The sequence below is a fragment of the Martes martes genome, assembly GCF_963455335.1.
Source record: "Martes martes genome assembly, chromosome: 4".
Lineage (NCBI taxonomy): Eukaryota > Metazoa > Chordata > Mammalia > Carnivora > Mustelidae > Martes > Martes martes.
This window is the reverse complement of record NC_137891.1, coordinates 672,046-692,469: the sequence shown is the minus strand read 5'-3', so window position 1 is coordinate 692,469 and position 20,424 is coordinate 672,046. Positions and strand designations below refer to the sequence as shown.

The window sequence follows — 20,424 nt, the reverse complement described above, 5'->3', positions numbered from 1 at the left end:
ATGAATTTGACACTTCAGATTAAATGAACCAGTTCCTTGAAAAACACAAACTACCAAAAGTCACTCAAGAAGAAGGCGGCAACCTGAATAGCGAAGTGTCTATTAAAGGATTTGTGGTCGAAAGATCTTTCTAGAAAGAAAATTTCAGGCGCAGATGGCTTCACTGGGTGGTCGACCAACCACTCAATGAAGAAATGCTAGTTTCACAAAGTCCTCCCGAAAACGGAAGAAGAGGGAACGCTTCCCCAAACCTTCTGAGGCCAGTACTACCCCATAAGAGAACCAGGGCTTTATATGAAAACTACAGACCAGGATGCAAAAATTCTAAGCAAAATGTTAGCAAACCGAGTACAACATCGTAATAAAATGTAAGCATTATCACGACCAGACGGAGGTTGCTCCGGAGACACAGGCTGCTCTAACCTCAGAAAGTCCATTAAAGTAATTTATGACGTGACTCTTCCAGCGACAGGAGCTCTCTCCCCCAGGGGCTGGCCGGCCCGGGGACCGGGGTCACACCGGGCACTCCCGACATCGGCCCGCGCGCCTGCCCCGCCCCCGCCTCCGCCTCCGCCCCCGCCTCCGCCTCCGCCTCCGCCTCCGCCCGCCTCCCCGCGGCCCCCGCCCTCGCTGCGGCGGGGCTCCCGGACCACAATGCCCCGGGCCTCGGCGTGGCCCCGCCTCCGCACGCCGACCCCGCCCCGCGCGCACAGTCGGCAGCCTCTGATTGGCGGATGCGGCTTCCGCGCCCCTGATGGGCGGGTTCTCGGCGGCGGCGGCGGCGGCGGCGTGGGTGATCCCGAGGCACCGGCAGGCATGGGGGAGGCCCGGACTCGCACCGGCGCGTCGGCTGATGGGCTAGCTCCCGCGGGGTCGCCGATGCCGGAGGCCGGCGTGGAGGCGGAGGTGGCGAAGCTGCTGCCCTTCCTGGCGCCCGCGGCGCGGGCGGACCTGCAGGCGGAGGCCGTGCGGCACGTGCTGGCGCTGACCGGCTCCGGGCCCGGTCGGGCGCTGCTGGCCGGCCAGGCGGCGCTGCTGCGGGCGCTGGTCGAGCTGGCGGCGGCCGCGGCCCCGGCCCCGGCCCGCGACGCCGCTCGAGCGCTCGTCAACCTGGCTGCCGAGCCCGGCCTGCACGATCCGCTCCTGGAGGCCGAGCCCGCGCTGCCTGCCCGCCTGCTGGGCCGCGCGTTGGACCCAGAGTGGCCCTGGGCCGAGGAGGCGGCCGCCGTGCTGGCCAACCTCAGCCGCGAGCCGGCGCCGTGTGACGCGCTGATGGCCGCGCTGGCGGCTGAGGAGCCGGGGGGGCCGGGCCTGGAGCGGCTGGTGCACGCGCTGTGCACGCCCGACTACAACCCCCGGGCGCCCCTGCATTACCTGGGGCCGGTGCTCTCCAACCTCAGCCAGCGTCCCGCGGCGCGGGCGTTCCTGCTGGACCGCGAGAGGTGAAGCCCGGGGCGCCCGCGGGGAGGGGGTGCAAGTGAACGGGGACGGCACTGAGTGGTCCCTCTCCCCAGGTGCGTGGTCCAGCGGCTGCTGCCCCTTGCCCAATTCCCAGACTCCTCGGTGCGCCGGGGCGGGGTGGTGGGGACTCTCCGAAACTGCTGCTTCGAGCATCGTGAGTGGTGATGGGGGTGGAGGGGTTGCGGTTGGGTGGGGGGCTGGGGCAGAGAGACCACTTTGGACCCCTCCCCCCCAGACCCGCTCCCATTTCTGTCTTCCCCTCAGGACACCACGAGTGGTTGCTTGGGCCCCAGGTGGACATTCTCCCCTTCTTGCTGCTGCCCTTGGCTGGGCCTGAGGACTTCTCTGAGGAGGAGATGGAGCGTGAGTGGCTTTGGTGGAGCCTCAGGGGTGGCTGGGCAGTGGGGGGAGGCCCCTAGGGGGCAGGCAGGTGCACAGATCAGGGCCCTTCCCGAAACCTTCCAGCGGGGAGATGCTGAGCACAGATGGGGCTTACAAAGGCAGGGTCCAGCTGCCCGGTGCAGGCAGCAGCAACTCCCACACCCACTTCTAGGGCTGCCAGTGGACCTGCAGTACCTGCCCCCAGACAAGCAGCGGGAGCCTGACGCTGACATCCGCAAGATGCTGGTGGAGGCCGTCATGCTGGTGAGCAGGGGTCCTGCTGTGCCAGTGCCACCCCCCAGCATCCCCACACCTCAGCCTCTGCGTGACCTCTGCCCTGTTGCAGCTGACAGCCACGGCCGCTGGGCGCCAGCAGGTGAGGCGCCAGGGAGCCTACCTGATCCTGCGTGAGCTACACAGCTGGGAGCCAGAGCCCGACGTGCAGGGGGCTTGTGAGAAACTCATTCAGGTGGGTGCAGCGTGTGTGGGGAACAGGCATGGATGTCCGTGGGGGGCGGCCAGCTGCTCACCTCCCCCCACCGCCGGCAGGTGCTCATTGGGGATGAGCCAGAGCCGGGCATGGAAAACCTGCTGGAGGTGCAGGTGCCTGAGGACGTGGAGAGGCGGCTGCGGCAGCTGGACCACCAGGAGCAGGGGCAGCTAGAGGGGCCGGCCCCGGAACCACAAGCCGAGGGGGCTACCCCAACCTGAGGCCCTGGCTCCCCACCCCCTGCTCCAGGCCCACCTTGGCCAGCCCATCCGTCCAGGCCCTCCGGACCAGGCCTTCTGCAGCCACCCGCAGGCCTCTGGGTTTCCTTGCTCAGAGCGCTGTTCCCTGCTGAAAGGCGTAGCTACACTTACGCTCAGGGTGGGGCGTCTGGGACGAATGCGCGGTAAACGTGGGGGGTCAGGGCGCTCCATGCCCTGTTGCTTCCTGCAACTCAGGTTGTTCAGACCAGCACTGGTCAGCCCGAGCTAGTCAGGCTCTGTGACTCTCAGGCACTTCCAGGAGACGGCCGACGGGGCTGGGCAGAAACCAGTACAAGCCCGAGCAACCCCTGAGGGCACTACAGAGGTCTGGGCATCCAGGGCAGCAGGGCCCTTTGCTGCCAGTCCCACCCCACATCTTCCATTCTGGGGTCCTTAGCTAGCCCTGAGATCCAGCCTCAGAGGACTGACGTCTTGTGACTGTCACCAGCCTCAGCCTGTCCTGGGATCTCCTAGGGCTACAGCCCCTGGTTTGTCCTTGGAGCACTTGCTGGGTGCTGTCTGTCTGCGTCCTCTCCACCATCCTGCTCCGCCTGTGCTCCGAGGCTGCCCTCAGCCCCTTGCTGGTTTGTCCAGTCCAGAACTGATGTGACAAGCTATGTCTGCACTAACTACGCTCTAGCCGTGGTCAGTTTCCTTGAGTTGCACAGCCCCTCGCCTCCCCGGTGTGCCTGCAGCCTTGCGCTTTGCCCGGCCTTCTCCCTTCTCCCCTCGGAGCCCCAGCGGGCCCAGGACACTTGTTTTCCCTCAGCTCCTTGTGTGGACTCCTGTGTTCTGCAGCTGCCAAGCCCGGTAGGCTGTCCGCATGGCCCTCCCCGCGCCCTGCTCCCTTCCTGCCACCGTCTCCGGGGTAGGACTCCTTTGCACTCATCACGGGAGTGCAGCCTGATGCCCTGAGTGTTCCAGCACCCTCTCTCCATGTGCCCTCAGTCCTGTCGCTGCCTCCAGGGCTGGAGGTCCGCTTCAGTTCCTCCCATCAAGTCTGGGTGCATCGCGGAAACGAGGGGTTTCCTTCCTCTCCGGTACCCCCTGTGTTTTTCTCCTCCTCCCGATTAAAGCTGTCGTGTGGAGGCGTGTGGACTCGTGTCCTCCCCGGCTGGGGAGCGCTACCGGCTTCGCCGTGGCTGGCTGCCCCTTCGTGCACTGACACGCGAGCGTCCCCTCCGTAAAATAAATGCTTTATCTGGCCTCGCCTGGGCCTACCCATCCTCGGGTGCCCAGGCAGTGCTCAGGCATGGTCCTGACGGCAAACGTGGAGCTCAGGGATAGTGGCTACCCGGAGGTGCCCACCCCCAGGCTGGCCGCTGCCACGCTTCGGAGCCCCCGCTGGGCAGGTCCCGCACCTCTTGGGACTCCCTCTGGGGGCTCAGGCGTCAGGCCGGAAGCATTCCCGCGGTGAGTGCCCCCGTGGTGGGGGCGCCGGAGCTGCCCGAGTGGCCTTGGACGCCCTGAGTCTCTGCCAGGCTCCGTGGGATGCAGGGTTGCGGGCAGCTGTGACTTGGCTGGCTTCACTGCAACCGACAGCCGTGGGGAATCAGAAAGGGGCGCTGAGCAGCAGAGCCCCCGCCCGCCCTGCCGGGGCCTCGCCCACCTGGCGACAAGCAGAGCACGGGGCAGAAGAGCGCATGCGTGGCGGGCAGCATCCAGCAGTGGGCGGCCACCTGTTGCAGGTCCAGGCGTGCGCGCGGCCTTAGCTGTAGCAGGCCCCGGATCGGGTCCTGGCACTCTGTGGGCAAGGGCTCGCAGCTGTGGCCTCCCACTGCCCACTCTCTTGCCCGTGCCCATGACTGTCAGCAGTGCTGGGCAGTTGGGAGGAGGTATCCGGTGCAGTCACCCGTACGCGTGGAGGGAGTCCGTGCTTCTCCAGTCATGAGATGGAGGCACCGAGTGGGAAGGTGGCGTGCCCTGGGCCGGTGCAGAGCTCAGAGCCCCCCGGGACCGCTGCTTTCCAGACAAGGAGACTGAGTCTGTGCCACCCCTAGCCCCGCTGCCCTCTCACCTCTGCGCTGCCGTCCATTTACCAGCCCGGACTGGGGGTGGGATGCCAGCTCAGCCCCCATGCCCCCCCCCCCCCGCCACTCCCCTCACTGGGCATAATGACCCGTCTCTGGACCCAGTCTCTCCCTATTTTATTTGAGAGAGAGAGAGAGAGCAGGAGCAGGGGGAGGGGCAGTGGGAGAAGCAGGCCCCCCACTGAGCAGGGAGCCCAATGCAGGACTCAATCCCAGGACCCCAGGATCGTGACCTGAGCCAAAGGCAGACGCCGCAGTGAGGGAGCCCCCTAGGCGCCCCGGGCCCAGATCTTTCTTGCCGGGACTTGGGAGGGACCCGTTCTCTGGCTCACCTAGAGACATGCTCGCCCTGAAGGCGGGGCCCTGGCGCATGAGGTGCAGCACACGGTGTGGCTGATGCTCCTTGAAGGGCAGCTTCCCGGCCACCATGGCATAGAGGATGACGCCTCTGGGGACACGGGCGGCTCAGGGCCTGCACCCCTCCTGCCCTCCCACGATCCTGCCTGTGCCAGGGGGCCACTCACAGGCTCCACAGGTCGGCCTGCTCCCCGTTGTACTTCTTGCTCATGAGGGTCTCGGGGGCCGCGTAGGCCACAGAGCCGCAGAAGGTGCTCAGCAGCGAGTCCTTGAGGCCCGAGCGGTTGGCGAAGCCAAAGTCTGTGGGGGCGCATGGTGTGGGGGGGGGCAGGAGGGGAAGGGACATTGGGCTCAGGAGAGGGGGCTGTGGGGCAGACGCAGAGTGGGTGCGTGTCCCAAGCATAGGTGGGGGCCAGCGTGGGGCAGGGCCTCCTGGGAGGGTCAAAGGTCAAGCCAGGTTGGGGTCAAGTCTGAGGCGGGCAGGGCGCCTGGGCGGCCCAGTCAGCTGAGCAGCCCACTCTTGCTTTCAGCTCAGGTCACGATCTCAGGGTCCTGGGATAGAGCCCCGGGGGCTGCATCCGGCTTCGCGCTCAGCCCGGAGCCTGCTTCAGGGTTCTCCCTCTCCCTCTGCCCCTCCTCTCTCTCTTTCTCTCAAATAAATAAACGGGTCTTTAAGGCCATAAAAATTGAAAAAAGTCTGGAGCAGTAGAGAGTAGAGGCTGGAGTCCTTGCGGGGACAGCGGCTGCGCGTGGGCGGGGCCTCCCGAAGACGCCGAAGGCTGCGGCCGTGAGTCAGGGCGGGTTAGGGCAGGGGGGGCCTGGGCCACAGGCTCACCGGTCCGCTTTAGGAGGCCCCGGTCGTCCAGCTGGATGTTCTCACACTCGAGATCCCTGCGTAGGGGAGGGGAAGCAGGGCTGGTCCTGGGCTCGTTGGGCCTCTCCATGGTGGGGCGGGGGACAGGCGGTGAGGGCACCCCCTCACCTGTGCACGATGCCAGAGCTGTGGCAGTGGGCCACGGCACTGACCAGCTGCCGGAACAGCCCACGGGCCGCCTCCTCTTCCAGCCCCGGTCGGCAGCGGTGGTCCGACATGGCGTTGATGGGCTCCAGCAGGGCCCCGCGGACTGCCAACTCCGGCACCAAGTAGGAGCGCTGGCTGCTGTGGTAGGTCTCATAGAGCTGCGCCTGCCAGAGCCCGTCCCCAGCCTGCCATCACCCAAGGAGGGCTTGTCCAGGGCACTGGAGCAGGGGCTCAGGGTGGGGCTGGGTCCCTGGTGGGAAAGGGGGTGCTCCTGGGCAGGATGGCATGGGCTGTCGGGGTCTCTGCCTACCACGTTCAGGTGCTTGTAGGTAGCGTTGAGGGATGATATCTCACGGGGCAGGAACTTCTGGGAGAACTCCACGGGGGCCTCAGCAGTGGAGATGATCGTGACAGCCACCTGCAGGGGCGGAGGGTGACCCTTGTGTGTAGGCCACAGCCCCTGAACGGGGACGTGAACAGGCCCCATGTCCTCTGTGCACACTGCTGAGCTTGACCGGGGCGAGGCTGGGAAGCAGAATCCCTGCGGGTCTAGAGAGACCTTCCCCTTCCCTCCTGGCTCTGATACACTCCAGGGGTTCTGGAGCTGGGAGTGGCCAGCTTGCAGGTCCTTGGGAGGACACGAGAGCATGAGGGAGCTAGCACAGCAGGGAGGTGCCTCAGTGGGGTTAGCATGGGGACCGCTGGGGCTGGCCTGCCGTCTGCACCCATGGGAGGAGATGGCCTTGCCTCACCATGGCATGCCTCAAAGGTCGGAGGCCAGCTTGGGGTTCACCGCATGCGCTCATGTGTGGCGTAGGCCAGGTAGACTTTGGAGAAGGCCCCAGAGCCAATCTTTCTAGAAGAGAGCAGGTAGTTGTCCCTGCATTCGCGCACCTGCTCCATGAAGTTTTGCTGGTCCAGCTTTCGCCGGGCACTGCCCTTCATGGAGGGCGGGGTGCCACGGGAGGGGGCGGGGCAGAGGCCCGACCAGGATCAGAAGGGCTAGGGCAACAGGGCCGGAGGAGGCTGCTGGGCCCTGGGCCCCTCGAGGCTGCACCCCCGTTTCTGAAGTCTTTCTGGGACTGGGGCAGAGGCAGGGGAGTGACCAGGGCTGAGAGCTCGGAGTGGGAAGCGAACGCAGCCGTGGACTGGTGTGGGTCGAGGCAGGCTCTGGGAAAGCAGGGGCAGATTCCAGAATGGAGGTTCCAGAGCTGCTCTTGTATTGTGCCCTCAAAGAGGAGCGTTCTGTCCCCCAGGGCCTGCCTTCTCTGAGAATGTCTTGCTGGAACTATCCTCCTCCTGCATGGGGCCGGCTCCTTGTGGGGTAAGAATCCCCAAGGCAGGGTGAGGCCTTATGTGACTATCAGACCTTTCAAGAAGCGTGTGGGGAGGGTGGGCGAGGGAAGGTAAGCAGGGCTTCTAAGCATACAAAGAAGGGGAAAGGAAACTCGGCGTGCGCTGGTTCGTGCCCCTCTTCCTTTGCGAGGGTAGTGAGGAGGCCGCCAGGTCCGCTGACCCTGGCCTTGCCCCCAGAGCTCTACTCAGACTTGATGGCCCATCTCCAAGGCAAGCAAGGGTCTCTAGTCCGGGCTCTGGGAGAGGAAAGCCAACACGACCCCTGACTTCTGGCCTGCAGAGCCTTCTGGGGGCACTGTTGCCATAGGGAGTAGCAGACGACGTTAATGAGCATCTACTGTGTGGCCGGCACGGTGCTAAGTGGCGCGGAGTGGCCACCCCCCCTCCCCCAGTCCCTGCCGCCCGTCTACGGACCACACCTGACACAGCCATCCCACAGTAGGCGTTCTCATCCAGGATCGCAAACCACAGCCAAGTTCTACGGGTGAGAATTTGGCCCATCGAGGTGCACATATGTGGTCTCTCCGCTCTGAGCTAGCTGGCTTGGTGGCTGTTAGGCTGCTGTCATGCAGGTGTCCTGGGAGGGCCTGGCTCTTGGTGGAGGCTTGTGATTGTCTGTGGCCCTGGCTTGTTCCCTGTGGGGATCTGCAGTGGTCATGGTGTGCCTGTGGCCGTGAAGGCCTGGGAATGGTCTGGTAGGACAGACATGTTCTCCTAGCCCTGCTGGGTGAGAGAGGGGGATGGGCTGCTTTAGAGCCAGGCTTGTGTCATGTGTTCCCTTGCTCACCCACTGCCCTTGCTAGTCAAACTGCCTGGGATATAGAAAATATGGACAGACTTTCTGCATTGCTGATGTGCAGGTTGGGGAAGAGAAGCCTCCGGGCTTCAAGCAGGTTATTACTCAGGTGTTAGGGGGCTGGTGCAGTGAAAGGGAAGATGGTGTGGGTCCGGCCAGAGGTGTGTGTGCCTCCGCATTGCTGCTGGGGAGCCTGGGAACCGTGTTGGCTGTCACCTTCCTAGCTCCCACCAGTGCCAGAACAGAACAGGAAGCCACTGAGAATCGTGTGGAGACAGGCAGGACCTAGAACGGTCACCAGCTGTGTGCACCCTCCCTTTGCAGAGTCTTTCATGCCCTCCTCCTTCACTGCACTCTCGGTCACCCTCCCAGCATGAGACACATTGAGCCCCACCATGTGCGGGGCTTGGTGCCGAGCCCTTGGAAGCAAATCACAGACATGGGCCTTTCTCTCCTAGAGCGCACACACAGGAGTTGGGCATCGATAGTGTAATAAAATGACAGCTGTGATGTTTGGTGGAGCAGTTTGTGCCCTTGGGGAGTGAAGTCTAGCTAAGGCTGGGGACGGGACAGAGCCAGCAGGGCTGCCGCGCACTGGCCATGTCCGGAGGCAGGGCTTGGGGCAGGAAAGTGAATCCTTCAGGTGGGACCTTTGAAAAGGCCTGCCTCCGGCCCTAGCAACTTCTGCATGCTGCATGAGGGGCCGGGCGGTGGTTGGGGCTCTTCCCAAGGGACCAGGCCCCATCTGCAGAGCATCTCGCGTCCGCCTTCTGTCCCTGTCTCTGGACTCCCTCCCTGCAACAGAAGAGGGCTGAACCCCTTCCCGCTTGGGGAAGGGAATGTCCCTCCCTGCACTGTTCGGCTTCCACCCTGCCCCAGTGTGTGCCCCGGGGCCCCACGCTGCACCCTCAGGCCATCAGCCACAGCGCGCTGCAAGACGAAGACGCGGGCTAGGCCTGGACGTAAGGCTGCCGACCACTTCCTTCTCAGAGGGCCCTTCTCGCTTCCTGCGCTGCGGCCGTCCGCCTTTTTCTCCGTCTGCAAACGTGCCCAGATGACTTCAGCCTGCGAGGCTGTGCGCGGGCCGTGCCTCGTGCAGATCGCAGCCCCCCGCCCGCTGCTCCCCTCGGAGTCCGATCCTCCTCCGTCCCCCCGGCGGCGCCACTTCGCAGCGCTCCGCGTGTCTTACTGTGGCCTGTTCGGCGCCCTCTGCAGCGCCCCGGCTCATCCCGGCCCCGGTCGGCCCACGGAACTCGCCTCTGCTCGCTCGGGGTCGACGGCCGCAGGGTCTCCGGGGGCTGGCCGGGAGTGCCGCGTGTGCGTCCCGCCGAGCGGTAGCGGAGCGGGAGGGGGCCCGCGTGTGTCCAGCTCGGGCCCGCCGGGCGTGTGTCCCTGCACAGGCGCGTGTTTGCGAGGGGCCTGGCTCTGGGCGCCGTGGCGCGCCGAGCCCGCGAGGCCGATGCGCTCCTGCCGTGCGGCGCGGGGTCCGCGGCCCGCGCCTTCGCGAGGTCAGCGTCAGAGGCGGACAAGAGCAGAGAGGCGGGGGGGGCCGGGTCCCGCGCGGGGAAGCGGGACGTGCACGCCCCGCGCCTGCGCACTGACCGGCCGCGTTCCTTACGGCCAGCCGGGAGGCCGAGCTCGCGCGCAACGGTCGGGAGTCGAGGTCTCCAGACGGCCGGGGGGCGGGGCCGAGCGCGAGGCGGAGTTTGCGCTCTCCCGCTCGCTGGGGCCCGGTGGGCGGGGTGGAGAGAGGAAGAGCGAGAGAGGGACGCGTCTCCGGCCAATGAGCGCAGAGATCGCCTGGGGGCGGGGCCGGGCTGTCGCGCGCCGGGCCGCGGTTGGTGGAGGGAGGCGGGGGCGGGCTCGGCGTGAGACCCCGCCCACCACTCAGGGCCGGGCAGGCTGAGAGGGCGGTGCCCGGGCCGGGGCGGTCGCTCCTCAGGTAAAGCGGGGCCCGGGGACCGGCGGTGCTCGCTCGCTCGGAGAGGCGTCCCTCGGGGGGGCCGCGGCCGGAGAGTCTGGGGTCCGCGCAGTCGCCCGGGGCCTCGTGGGAAGCCGAGTCGGGAGGCGCCTCCCCAAGGTCAGCGGGCGAGCGCGAGGAGGGTCCTGGGCGTCGCGGGGCCGAGCCCGCCCCCCGGCCGCGGCCCAGGTGCGCCCGGCGCGGCCGAGGAGCAGGCGCCGCAGCCCGGAAGAGGCCCAGGAGCCGGCCGCGCCCCTTCTGCCCCACGCCGGCGCGGGGTGCGGGGGCCTGGGGCGCGCCCCGGGCACGGCGGACTGTCCTCTCGGGGAAGCCGAGCCTGAACTCGGAGAGGCCCCTTCCCGTTTGCTCGCGGGCGTCGGGGGAGGCGGTCCTGCGCAGGGACTGGTGTGTCCGGACGCCGCGAGGACTGCTGGGCGCAGCGGCCAGGTCGTGAAGCCGGCAGGTCAGGGTGAGGGCCAGGTGGTGCTGGGCCAGGCCGGCCCGCGGCCGCCGGCTCCGAGGCCCGAGTGTCGGGGCTCCCGGCTTCCTGCAGCGCCCGTACAGCTGCAGTGCAGCGCCAGGGCCCGAGGACAGGGCTCTGTCCCCGACCGCACGCTTGCAGACATTTCCGCTTTGCCAGCCCCGTGGAGCGGGGCGCGGGGCTGGCGGGCTCGAGAGCCGTGAAGTGAGTCAGAGGGGTGGGGTGGGGCAGCGGGTCTGCTGGGGGAACCGGAGGACTGGCCTTGCCTGGGGACGTGGCTGCAGTGGCTGGCTGGTGCGGGGAGCAGGTGGGGTTGGGGTTGGGGTGGAGGCTGGCTCTGCCGGCACGGTCTTGGAGGCAGGGACCACTTCTGAAAGGGGTGGTGGGGGGGGGTGGAGAAGAGGGTCAGGTGTGGGGAGGGAGACGGAGGAGCAGGAACGGGTGATGCTGGTTCCTGACCCTACCGCTGAGTGTGCGATGACTTGCAGGAAAAGAGGCAGGTGTGTTGGGGGCCAGGGAGAGGTCGGGTGAAGATGGTGAGGTGAGCATTGGAGCTGTTGGGTTTGAGGGGTCCAGATGGAGATACGCAGCGGGCACTGGGCCCCAGGAGACCCATGTGGGAATTGTCAGTTGTGGGACACTCCAGCAGTGGCTTGATCGTGACGCGGCTACATCTCACGCCTGTAGTTCTGGTGCCCAAGGGGTCTGGGGATGCTGCTGTCAGCCGGGTCTTTACTTCCAGGCCTCAGGCTGTTGTGGTTCAAGTGAGCAGGTGTCTCTGGTCTCTCTGTGGTGTCGGAGTGGAATGACCTGAGTTGAGCTCCCTTGGTTACCTTGAAACCAATATTCAGGCTGCCCTGCCTTGCTGGGACCTGCGTCTTGCTGTTTCTCACTCCCCGGGGCTGGTTGCTGCCTCCCGAGGGACAGCAGTAGCTCAGAGGTGGAAACTGGGGGGCTCATGCCTGCTTTCGTTCCCCGCTAGTCCCATGTGCTTGGAAGCAGGTGTCTGCACTGAGGCCCAGGTAAGCAGTCCAGTTGCGGCTGGCCTGTGATCAGCCGCTGCAGACCTCGTGAGCCTCTTCAGTGGGCTGAATCTTTCAGTCTCCTTGAGGTAGGTCCCAGAAAGCCCCCGTGGCTCTTTTGGGCGCCTGGCCAGAGCTCAGGGAATACTGGCTGCTGGAGTTATGAGGACTGGGATTTCTTCACTGAGCTGGAGGGCCACGTGGCTCTGGGGGTTTCCATGTGAACCCAGTGACACAGCTTGGGACGGCTTGGGTTGAGAAATAGTGTTCCCGAGGGACAGTGAGCAGTGAACGGTTGAACTGCCTTCCCCAGATCCTCAGCCCAGATTCTTGTTGGCGACTCTGGAAGTTGATTCTTCTCTGGCTCCTGTGCCAGAAGAGAGAGTCCTGGGGCCTGCTGCAGGGCTGGGTCATTCCTGTGACCCCACACGGTGGCCTGACCCTCAGACAGGCGCTTGGCTTCCTCTGGGCAGTGGTGTCCAGGGCCTCCTCGCCTCCCATGCCTCCTCCTGACCCACCTTGGGCTCGGAGCAGTCGGCCCAGCACCTCTGTTAGCCTCCGCCATGTCGCGTGAAAGCCATGATACACGTGGGTGTCCTTCAAGCCAAGGGCTTGGACTCCGCGGGCTCAGACGGCGCCTGGTCGGCTTGCTAGATGTGGTGGAACGCCTGTCCAGGTGAATGAGGAGGAAGCCGCTGCTTCACTCGGCTACGATGGGTAGATGCAGGGAGGGAGGCCCTCCTCGACCATGCCTTTGACCGGTGCTGGTCTGCGCCACAGCACGGGCGGAGAGTGGAGCCTGTGGGAGCCGGTCCCGGGCGAGTCCTGCCGTGCTGTTAACTAGCCACTGACGAGCAGCGGCTTCCTCTCCAACCTGCTGGGCTCAGTGGACTAAAACAGACGGAGCCTCTGAGGCGCTGGCCGGGCAGTCCGCGCTCGGCACACGCGTCCTGCAAGATGCAGGGCGCCTTCGGGACCCAGACCCTGCCCTGTCCTGCACCCTCTTCCCCGACGGGGCGTTTGTCCTGGTTTGCCTCCAGCGACCTGCTCACGTTGGTTTGTCTCCGCAGAGAGCAGTCTGCTGTCTCAGCGTGTCCGCGTCACACACAGGTCACCTGGCCTGCGGCGGTGGTGCGGCCGGGACCTCTCCCGCTGGCCTTGTTCGGCCGCGCGCTCTTGCTCTTCGCTTTTCCACCGGGCGGTCGAGCTCTCGACTCTACGAGCTCCGCTCCCTGCCGCGCTCCCGTGCTTGCGCTCGTGTGAGGGTTTCAAAACGGGGGTGAGCCCGTCGCGGGTGTGACTGTTTGGGCAGGTGCCTCACAGGCTCTGCTGGCCCTCACCCCCGGGACGACTGCCGCTGCCCGCCGGGCTTGCCGCGTGCCAGGCTCCCGCCGTGCAACCTCTTCCGTGTGTGACGAGTGATTTGCGCTACTTTGTCGCTTATTGACCTTCTGCTCTGACGGTCGGACCAGGTGTGTGAGCACGTACGGTTGTGCGCAGAGGTATAACTGTGCACGTGGTTGTCAAATTTTATGTATGTTTTGACTCAGAAACTTGACTTTTTTTTTGATAGTCAAACTGAACAGTGTTCGTTAACGTGTCTGGGTTTTTGTGTCTGGCGTAGCACATCCTTTCCTACTTTAAGACTATAGAAGGTTTACGTGTGCTTTCTACTTGGACTTTTATATTTCACCTTTTTTTTTTCTTTTTAAGGATTTTATTTCTTTATTTGACAGACAGCACAAGTAGGCAGAAAGGCAGGCAGAGAGAGGGGAAGCAGGCTCCCCGCCGAGCAGAGAGCCTGGTGTGGGGCTCGATCCCAGGACCCTGGGACCATGACCTGAGCCGAAGGCAGAGGCTTTAACCCACGGAGCCACCCAGGCGCCCCACATTTCATCTTTCCATTTAACTCTTTTTTTTTTAAGACTTTTTTTTTAAGATTTTATTTATTTATTTGACAGAGATCACAAGTAGGCAGAGAGGCAGGCAGAGAGAGAGAGAGAGGAAAGCAAGTTCCCCACTGAGCAGAGAACCCGACGCGGGGCTCGATCCCAGGACCCCGGGATCACGACCTGAGCCGAAGGCAGAGGCCCTAACCCACCGAGCCACCCAGGTGCCCCTCCATTTAACTCTTATGTGCATCTATAGTTCGTGTTGGGTAAGGAGAGGTGTGGGAAGGCTAGTGTTTTCCCTGAGTGTTTAATTTGCTGTTGCATCACTAGTGATTAATCGGTCTGTATGATTTAGAACTTTGTCTTTCTTGCATAATGTTTTCTTCCTTATTGGTGTTCATTTCTGGAATTTTTATATAGTTCCATTGATTTAATACACTTTAACGTAATATAGGACAAATCCTCCTCTTCATATACTTTTAAGAAATTTAACTGGCTGTTCTTTTTTTTTTTTAATTGGCTATTCTTGTACATTAATTCTTCTATATGAATTTTGGACCATTTCATCAAATACCCTCCAATATCCTGTCTCATATATTTGTAGATTCAGGAAAATTGAGCTCTATAATATTGAGTCACATGGGAGGATTTTGATTCTGTTCCTTCCATGAACAGTTTTTGGTTTTTTTTTTTTTTTTAAGATTTATGTATTTTAGAGAGAGTGAGCAAGTGAGTGGGGTGGGAGGAGGGGCAGAGGGTGAGAATCTTACAGCGGACTCCCCGCTGAGCTTGGAGCTTGATCCCAGGACCCGTGAGACCATGACCTGAGCCAAAACCAAAGTTGGACACTCAACTGACTGAGCCACCCAAAACCAGGCAAAGACCCCATCAAAAAGGAGAATTTCAGACCAATACCCTGATGGATACAGATGCCAAAATTCTCAACAAGATCCTAGCTAGTAGGATCCAACAGTACATTAAAAGGGTTATCTATCATGACCAGGTGGGATTTGTCTCTGGGATGCAAGGGTGGTTTAATATTGCAAATCAATCAATGTGATAGAACCCATAAATAAAGACAAGAACCGCATGGTCCTCTCAATTGATGCAGAAAAAGCATTCGACAAAGTACAGCATCCATTCCTGATTAAAACTCTTCAGAGTATGGGGATAGAGGGAACATTCCTCAACTTCGTAACATCCATCTATGAAAACCCACAGCGAATATCATTCTCAATGGGGAAAAGGTGAGAGCCTTCCCACTGAGATCAGGAACACGACAAGGATGCCCACTCTTGCCAGTGTTGTTGTACATAGCACTTGAAGTCCTGGCAACAGCAATCAGACAACAAAGAGAAATAAAAGGTACTCAAATTGGCAAAGAAGAAGTCAAACGCTCTCTCTTTGCAGATGACATGATACTCTATGTGGAAAACCCATAAGACTCCACGCCCAAACTGCAGGAATTCATACAGCCATTCAGTAATGTGGCAGGATACAAAATCAATGCACAGAAATCAGTTACTTTCTTATACACAAACAATGAAACTTATACACAAACAATGAAAGAGAAATTAGAGAATCGATTCCCTTTACAGTAGCACCAAAGATGACAAAATACCTTGGAATAAACCTAACCAAAGAGGTAAAGGATCTGTACTCAAGGAACTACGGAACACTCATGAAAGAAATTGAAGAAGACACAAAAAGATGGAAGAGCATCCCATGCTCATGGATCGGAAGAATAAACATTGTTAAGATGTCTATGCTGCCCAGAGCTATCTATACTTTCAATGCCATCCCGATCAAAATACCAACGGCATTTTTCAAAATGCTGGAACAAACAATCCTAAAATTTGTATGGAACCGGCAAAGACCCTGAATCACCAAGGAAATGTTAAAAAACAAAAAACAAAATTGGTGGCATCACGTTGCCTGATTTCAAGCTATATTACAAAGCTGTGATCACCAAGACAGCATGGTACTGGCACAAAAACAGACACACAGACCACTGGAACAGAGTAGAGAGCCCAGATATGGACCCTCAACTCTATGGTCAAATAATCTTTGACAAAGCAGGAAAAAATATCCAATGGAAGAAAGTCAGTCTCTTCAGTAAACGGTTCTGGGAAAATTGGACAGCTATATACAGAAGAATGAAACTCTACCATTCTCTTACACCAGACACAAAGATAAACTCTAAATGGATGGGAGACCTCAACGTGAGGCAGGAATCCATCAAAATCCTAGAGGAGAACATAGGCAGTAACCTCCTTGACACTGGCCACGGCAACTTCTTTCAAGACATATCTCCCGAGGCAAAGGAAACAAAAGCAAAAAAAAAAAAAAAAAAAAGGAGTTTTGGGACTTCATCAAGATAAAACCTTCTGCACAGCAAAGGAAACAGTCAATAAAACAAAGAGGCAACCCACAGAATGGCAGAAAATATTCGCAAATGACACTACAGACAAAGGGCTGATAGCCAAGGTCTGTAAAGAACTCCTCAAACTCAACACCCAAAAAACAGATAATCACGTCAGAAAATGGGCAGAAGACATGAACAGACACCTCTCCAAAGAAGACATACAAATGGCTAACAGACACATGAAAAAGTGTTTATCATCATTAACCATCAGGAAAATTCAAATCAAAACCACATTGAGGTACCACCTTACACCAGTTAGAATGGGGTGGGGAATGGGTGAGCCCGGTGGTGGGCATTAAGGAGGGCACGGACTTGGGCACCTGGGTGGCTCAGTGGGTTAAGCCTCTGCCCTGAGCCCATGTCATGATCCCAGGGTCCTGGGATCGAGTCCCGCATCGGGCTCTCTGCTCAGCGGGGAGCCTGCTTCCCCCTCTCTCTCTGCCTGCCTCTCTGCCTACTTGTGATTTCTCTCTGTGTGTCAAATAAGTAAATAAAATTTAAAAAAAAAAAGAGGGCACGGACTGCGGGGAGCACTGGGTGTTATATGCAAACAATGAATCATCATCAAAAACTCTTGAATGTACTGTATGGTGGTGATTAACATAACACAATAATAAAAAAGTAAAAAATTTTAAAATAAGATTTATTTTAAAGCGAGCAAGCAAGTGAGTGGGGGGAGGGGCAGAGGGTGAGACTCTTAGAGCGTCTCCCTACTCAGCTTGGAGCTTGATCGCAGGACCAGTGAGATGATGACCTGACCTGAAAGCAAAGTCGGACGCTCGACTGACGGAGCCACCCAGGTGCCCCTGAACAGGTTTTTTAAAAATGCTGTGCACACTAAGGATGAAAATCAAAACGTTTCCCCTGGCTCTTGGTGCACTGGAAAAGGCAGGGAGACTGGAGCCTACGACTGGTAATATTTTGCACTGACCCCATATGCGTCACGCGAACAGAGGGTTGTGGGCATATTGGCGCCCTTGCTGGAAGGTTGGGCGTGTCCTGGGTGAGGTGCGGGAACAGGAATGGGCTATTGAGTGAGTGGGAGTCCCCGGTCGCAGCGCCTGGGCACGGCACGCTTGCAGGGGACAGGCAGGAGCAAGGTGCTGAGAGTCCGGCCCGGGGCCTGGGGTTTGCAGGCGGCCAGGACACCTAGCACGTAAAGGGGTGAGAGGGAAGCGGCGAGGGCTTCAGGTCCAGGCTGACCCAGCCCGCGTGGGAGGTGTTGGGTACTGCGGGCGGCAGGAGGACGGGTAAGCAGCGGCGTGGCATCGTGCTAGGATCAGTGTTGGCAAAAATCCTCACGCTGAGCATGGAGGAGGCAGGGAAGCGGGAGTGGCCGAGGCCGGACGGCCAAGTGAGCCGGGCCTTAGGAATAGGACCCCCGCAGGGGAGCCGGGCATCTTCTGGCTCGTGTGAGGGCAGAAGTCGGGAAAGGAGAGCCATGGGGAGGGGTACTGATGTATTTTACGGTGTGTCTGTTACTGAGGGGTGTGCCTTGGTGCCATTAATTTCATTCCCTTAGCAGTATATCCAAAGAGAGGAAGTTTTTTGGGGTGCCTGGGGGGCTCAGTCGGTTAAGCCTCCCTCCGACTCTTGGTTTTGGCTCAGGGTCTTGGGATTGAGCCGAAAATCTGCTTCTCTTCTCGCTCTTCCTCTGTCCCTCACCTGGCGTGTGTGCTCTCTCTCTCTCTCTCTCTCTCTGAAATAAAAGAATAAGCATATTTTAAAAAATATTTTATTTTTTTATTTTACAGAGAGTGAGAGAGGGAACGCAAGCAGGGGGAGTGGGAGAGGGAGAAACAGGCTTCCCTCCGAGCAGGGAGCCCGATGCAGGGCTCGATCCCAGGACCCCGGGATCATGACCTGAGCCTAAGGCAGACACTTACTGACTAAGCCACCCAGCCGCCCAATAAATACAAAATTTATTTAAAAAAAAAAAACAGTGGAAGTTTTTTGATGAATTTCAGTTTATCAAGTCTTTTCTTTTTTCCCAGAGCGCTTTTGCTTTTGGTATCTGTCATAGAGATTTTCTTCTGCTTTTTACCGCCCCCACCCCCCCAATTTTCTGGTTTGAACTTTTACATGTAGGTCCGTAAGTCATTTTGAGTTTTGTGCGTGGTGGGAAGGACGGGCTGCGGTTTGTCCCGCTACGTGTCGGCGTTCAGTACTGTCTGTTGGAAAGACGGTCTCTTCTCCACTGCATAGACCTCGTACCTCTGTGGAAAATCAGCTGGCTGCGTGAGTCTTGAAGTCAGGTCGTAGAAACCCTCCAGTTTGGTTTGGTTTCAGAATTGTTTTGGCTGTTCTAAGGCCTTGCACTTCTGTACGAGTTGTAGGGTTAGTCCCCAATTTCTACAAGAAGCCTGCTGGGATTTTGAGTGGGATGCATTTATTTATTTTTTTTTTTAAGATTTTATTTATTTATTTGTCAGAGAGAGAGAGAGAGAGAGCGAGCACAGGCAGACAGAGAAGCAGGCAGAGGGAGAAGCAGGCTCCCTGCCGAGCAAGGAGCCTGATGCGGGACTCGATCCCAGGATGCTGGGATGATGACCTGAGCTGAAGGCAGCGGCTCAACCAACTGAGCCACCCAGGCGTCCCGAGTGGGATGCATTTAATCTGTAGATCCACTCGGGAAGAATCGTGTCTCCACTTATTTACGTTTTCCTTAATGTCTCACCGCGGCGTGGGGCGCCCAGGTGGCCCAGTTGGTTAAGCCTCTGACTCTTGGTTTCCTCTCCGGGTGGGATCTCGGGGGCCTGAGGTGCCGCCCAGTGCCGGGCTCCAGGCTCAGTGCAGAGTTCACTTGGCCCCCGCCCTCGCCCTCTGCCCTCACCCCAGTCATGTGTGCGTGCTGTCCCTCTCTTTCTCTCAAGTAAATATATAAACCTTAAGTGTGTGTGTGTCTGTCTCAGCAGTGTTTGATAGTGTCACTGACTAATATATCTCTTGTCAAATTTATTTTTCAATATATCATTTTGGCAGGGGGGGAAATATTTCATATTACTTTACTCAGCAAATGGCACAAGTTCCCATTTTTGATTGTTTATTGTTAGCAAGTAGAAATACAGTTGATTTTTTTAAATTTTTAAAAAGATTATTTATTTATTTGACAGAGACACAGCGAGAGAGGGAGCACAAGCAGGGGGAGCTGCCGAGGGAGAGGGAGAAGCAGGCTCCCCGCTGAGCAGAGAGCCCGATGCGGGGCTCGATCCCAGGACCCCGAGATCATGACCTGAGCTGAAGGCAGAGGCTTAACCCACTGAGCCCCCCAGGTGCCCCAAAACAGTTGATTTTTTTAAGATATTATTTATTTGTCAGAGAGAGAGAGGGAGAGCACAAACACGGGAAGTGGCAGGCAGAAGAAGAAGCAGGTTCCCCGCTGAGCAGAGAGCCTGATGCGGGACTCGATCCCAGGACCCTGGGGTCATGACCTGAGCTGAAGGCAGACGCTTAACTGACTGAGCCACGCAGGTGCCCCTATTTCTTTCTTTTTTTTTCTTAAGTTTATTTATTTATTTAAGTAATCTCTATACCCAACATGGGGCTTGAACTCATGACCCTGAGATTCAGAGTCTCACGCTCCTCTGACTCAGCCTGCCAAGGTGCTCTGACTCATCTGTTTCTTTTAGGGTATTCGGTATACCGAATATATATAAAAAAGAAAAAAGTTAAATTTAGTGGCATAAAGTTATGCATAGTGTTTATTTATTTTCTAATTTATTTCTAACTTCTAATGTCACTAGGCTCTAGTGGTGTCACCTCTCTCATCTCGATCCTGGTAACTTGTGTCTTTCTTTTTCCTGATCTGTCAGGATAGAGGTTATCAAATTTATTGATCTGCTCAAATAACTAGCCTTTGGTATCACTGATTTTCTTTTCTGGTTTTTTTTTTTTTAAAGATTTTATTTATTTATTTGTCAGAGAGAGAGAGGGAGAGAGAGTGAACGAGCACAGGCAGGCAGAGTGGCAGGTAGAGGCAGAGGGAGAAGCAGGCTCCCTGCTGAGCAAGGAGCCCGATGCGGGACTCGATCCCAGGACGCTGGGATCATGACCTGAGCCGAAGGCAGCCGCTTAACCAACTGAGCCACCCAGGCGTCCCATTCTGGTTTTTTTTTTTTTTAATTTAAGATTATTTATTTATTTATTTGACAGGCAGAGATCACAAGGAGGCAGAGAGAGAGGAGGAAGCAGGCTCCTCGCTGAGCAGGGAGCCCCAATGCGGGGCTCGATCCCAGGACCCCGAGATTATGACCTGAGCCGAAGGCAGAGGCTGAACCCCCTGAGCCCCCCGGCTGCCCCCTCTTCTTCTTTTTTTAGATTTTATTTATTTATTTGAGCGAGAGAAAGAGAGAGCGATAGGCAGCACCAGCGAGAGGGAAAAGCAGACTCTTCGCGAAGCAGGGAGCCAGAGGTGGGGCTCAGGTTCAGAACCCTGGCATTGGGACCTGAGCTGAAGGCAGACGCCCAACCAACTGAGCCCCCCCCCCCCACC

The 20,424-nt window shown here is 58.9% G+C and overlaps 3 protein-coding genes across 8 annotated transcripts in view; 2 read left to right on the top strand and 1 right to left on the bottom strand.

The window, feature by feature from the left end:
• Nucleotides 1-797: 797 nt before the first annotated feature.
• HGH1 (HGH1 homolog) lies at nucleotides 798-3,795 on the top strand. The gene is made up of 6 exons (XM_080800735.1): nucleotides 798-1,442; nucleotides 1,515-1,615; nucleotides 1,726-1,824; nucleotides 2,015-2,106; nucleotides 2,189-2,311; nucleotides 2,392-3,795. The coding sequence occupies exons 1-6, from the start codon at nucleotides 817-819 to the stop codon at nucleotides 2,551-2,553; spliced, it is 1,203 nt and encodes a 400-aa protein (XP_080656861.1). The 5' UTR covers nucleotides 798-816; the 3' UTR covers nucleotides 2,554-3,795.
• Nucleotides 3,796-3,882: 87 nt separating this feature from the next.
• LOC308340793 (testis-specific serine/threonine-protein kinase 5-like) lies at nucleotides 3,883-6,945 on the bottom strand (the record flags this gene model as incomplete). Its single annotated transcript, XM_080800178.1, is given in 10 exon segments — nucleotides 3,883-4,121; nucleotides 4,202-4,336; nucleotides 4,955-5,070; nucleotides 5,147-5,279; nucleotides 5,815-5,870; nucleotides 5,962-6,164; nucleotides 6,311-6,418; nucleotides 6,753-6,766; nucleotides 6,769-6,792; nucleotides 6,795-6,945. Coding segments are annotated over 10 exon segments (1,179 nt in total).
• A 3,107-nt stretch (nucleotides 6,946-10,052) lies between these two features.
• Nucleotides 10,053-20,424, top strand: part of MROH1 (maestro heat like repeat family member 1) — a gene marked incomplete at its 3' end in the record, with an annotated part of 63,764 nt that continues 53,392 nt past the window's right edge. For 4 of the 6 annotated variants that reach the window (XM_080800091.1, XM_080800095.1, XM_080800094.1 and 1 more), the window contains exon 1: nucleotides 10,109-10,232. Of the gene's footprint in view, nucleotides 10,233-20,424 lie in introns of all 6 variants that reach the window. The other 2 variants (XM_080800090.1, XM_080800092.1) reach the window with 2 other exon arrangements.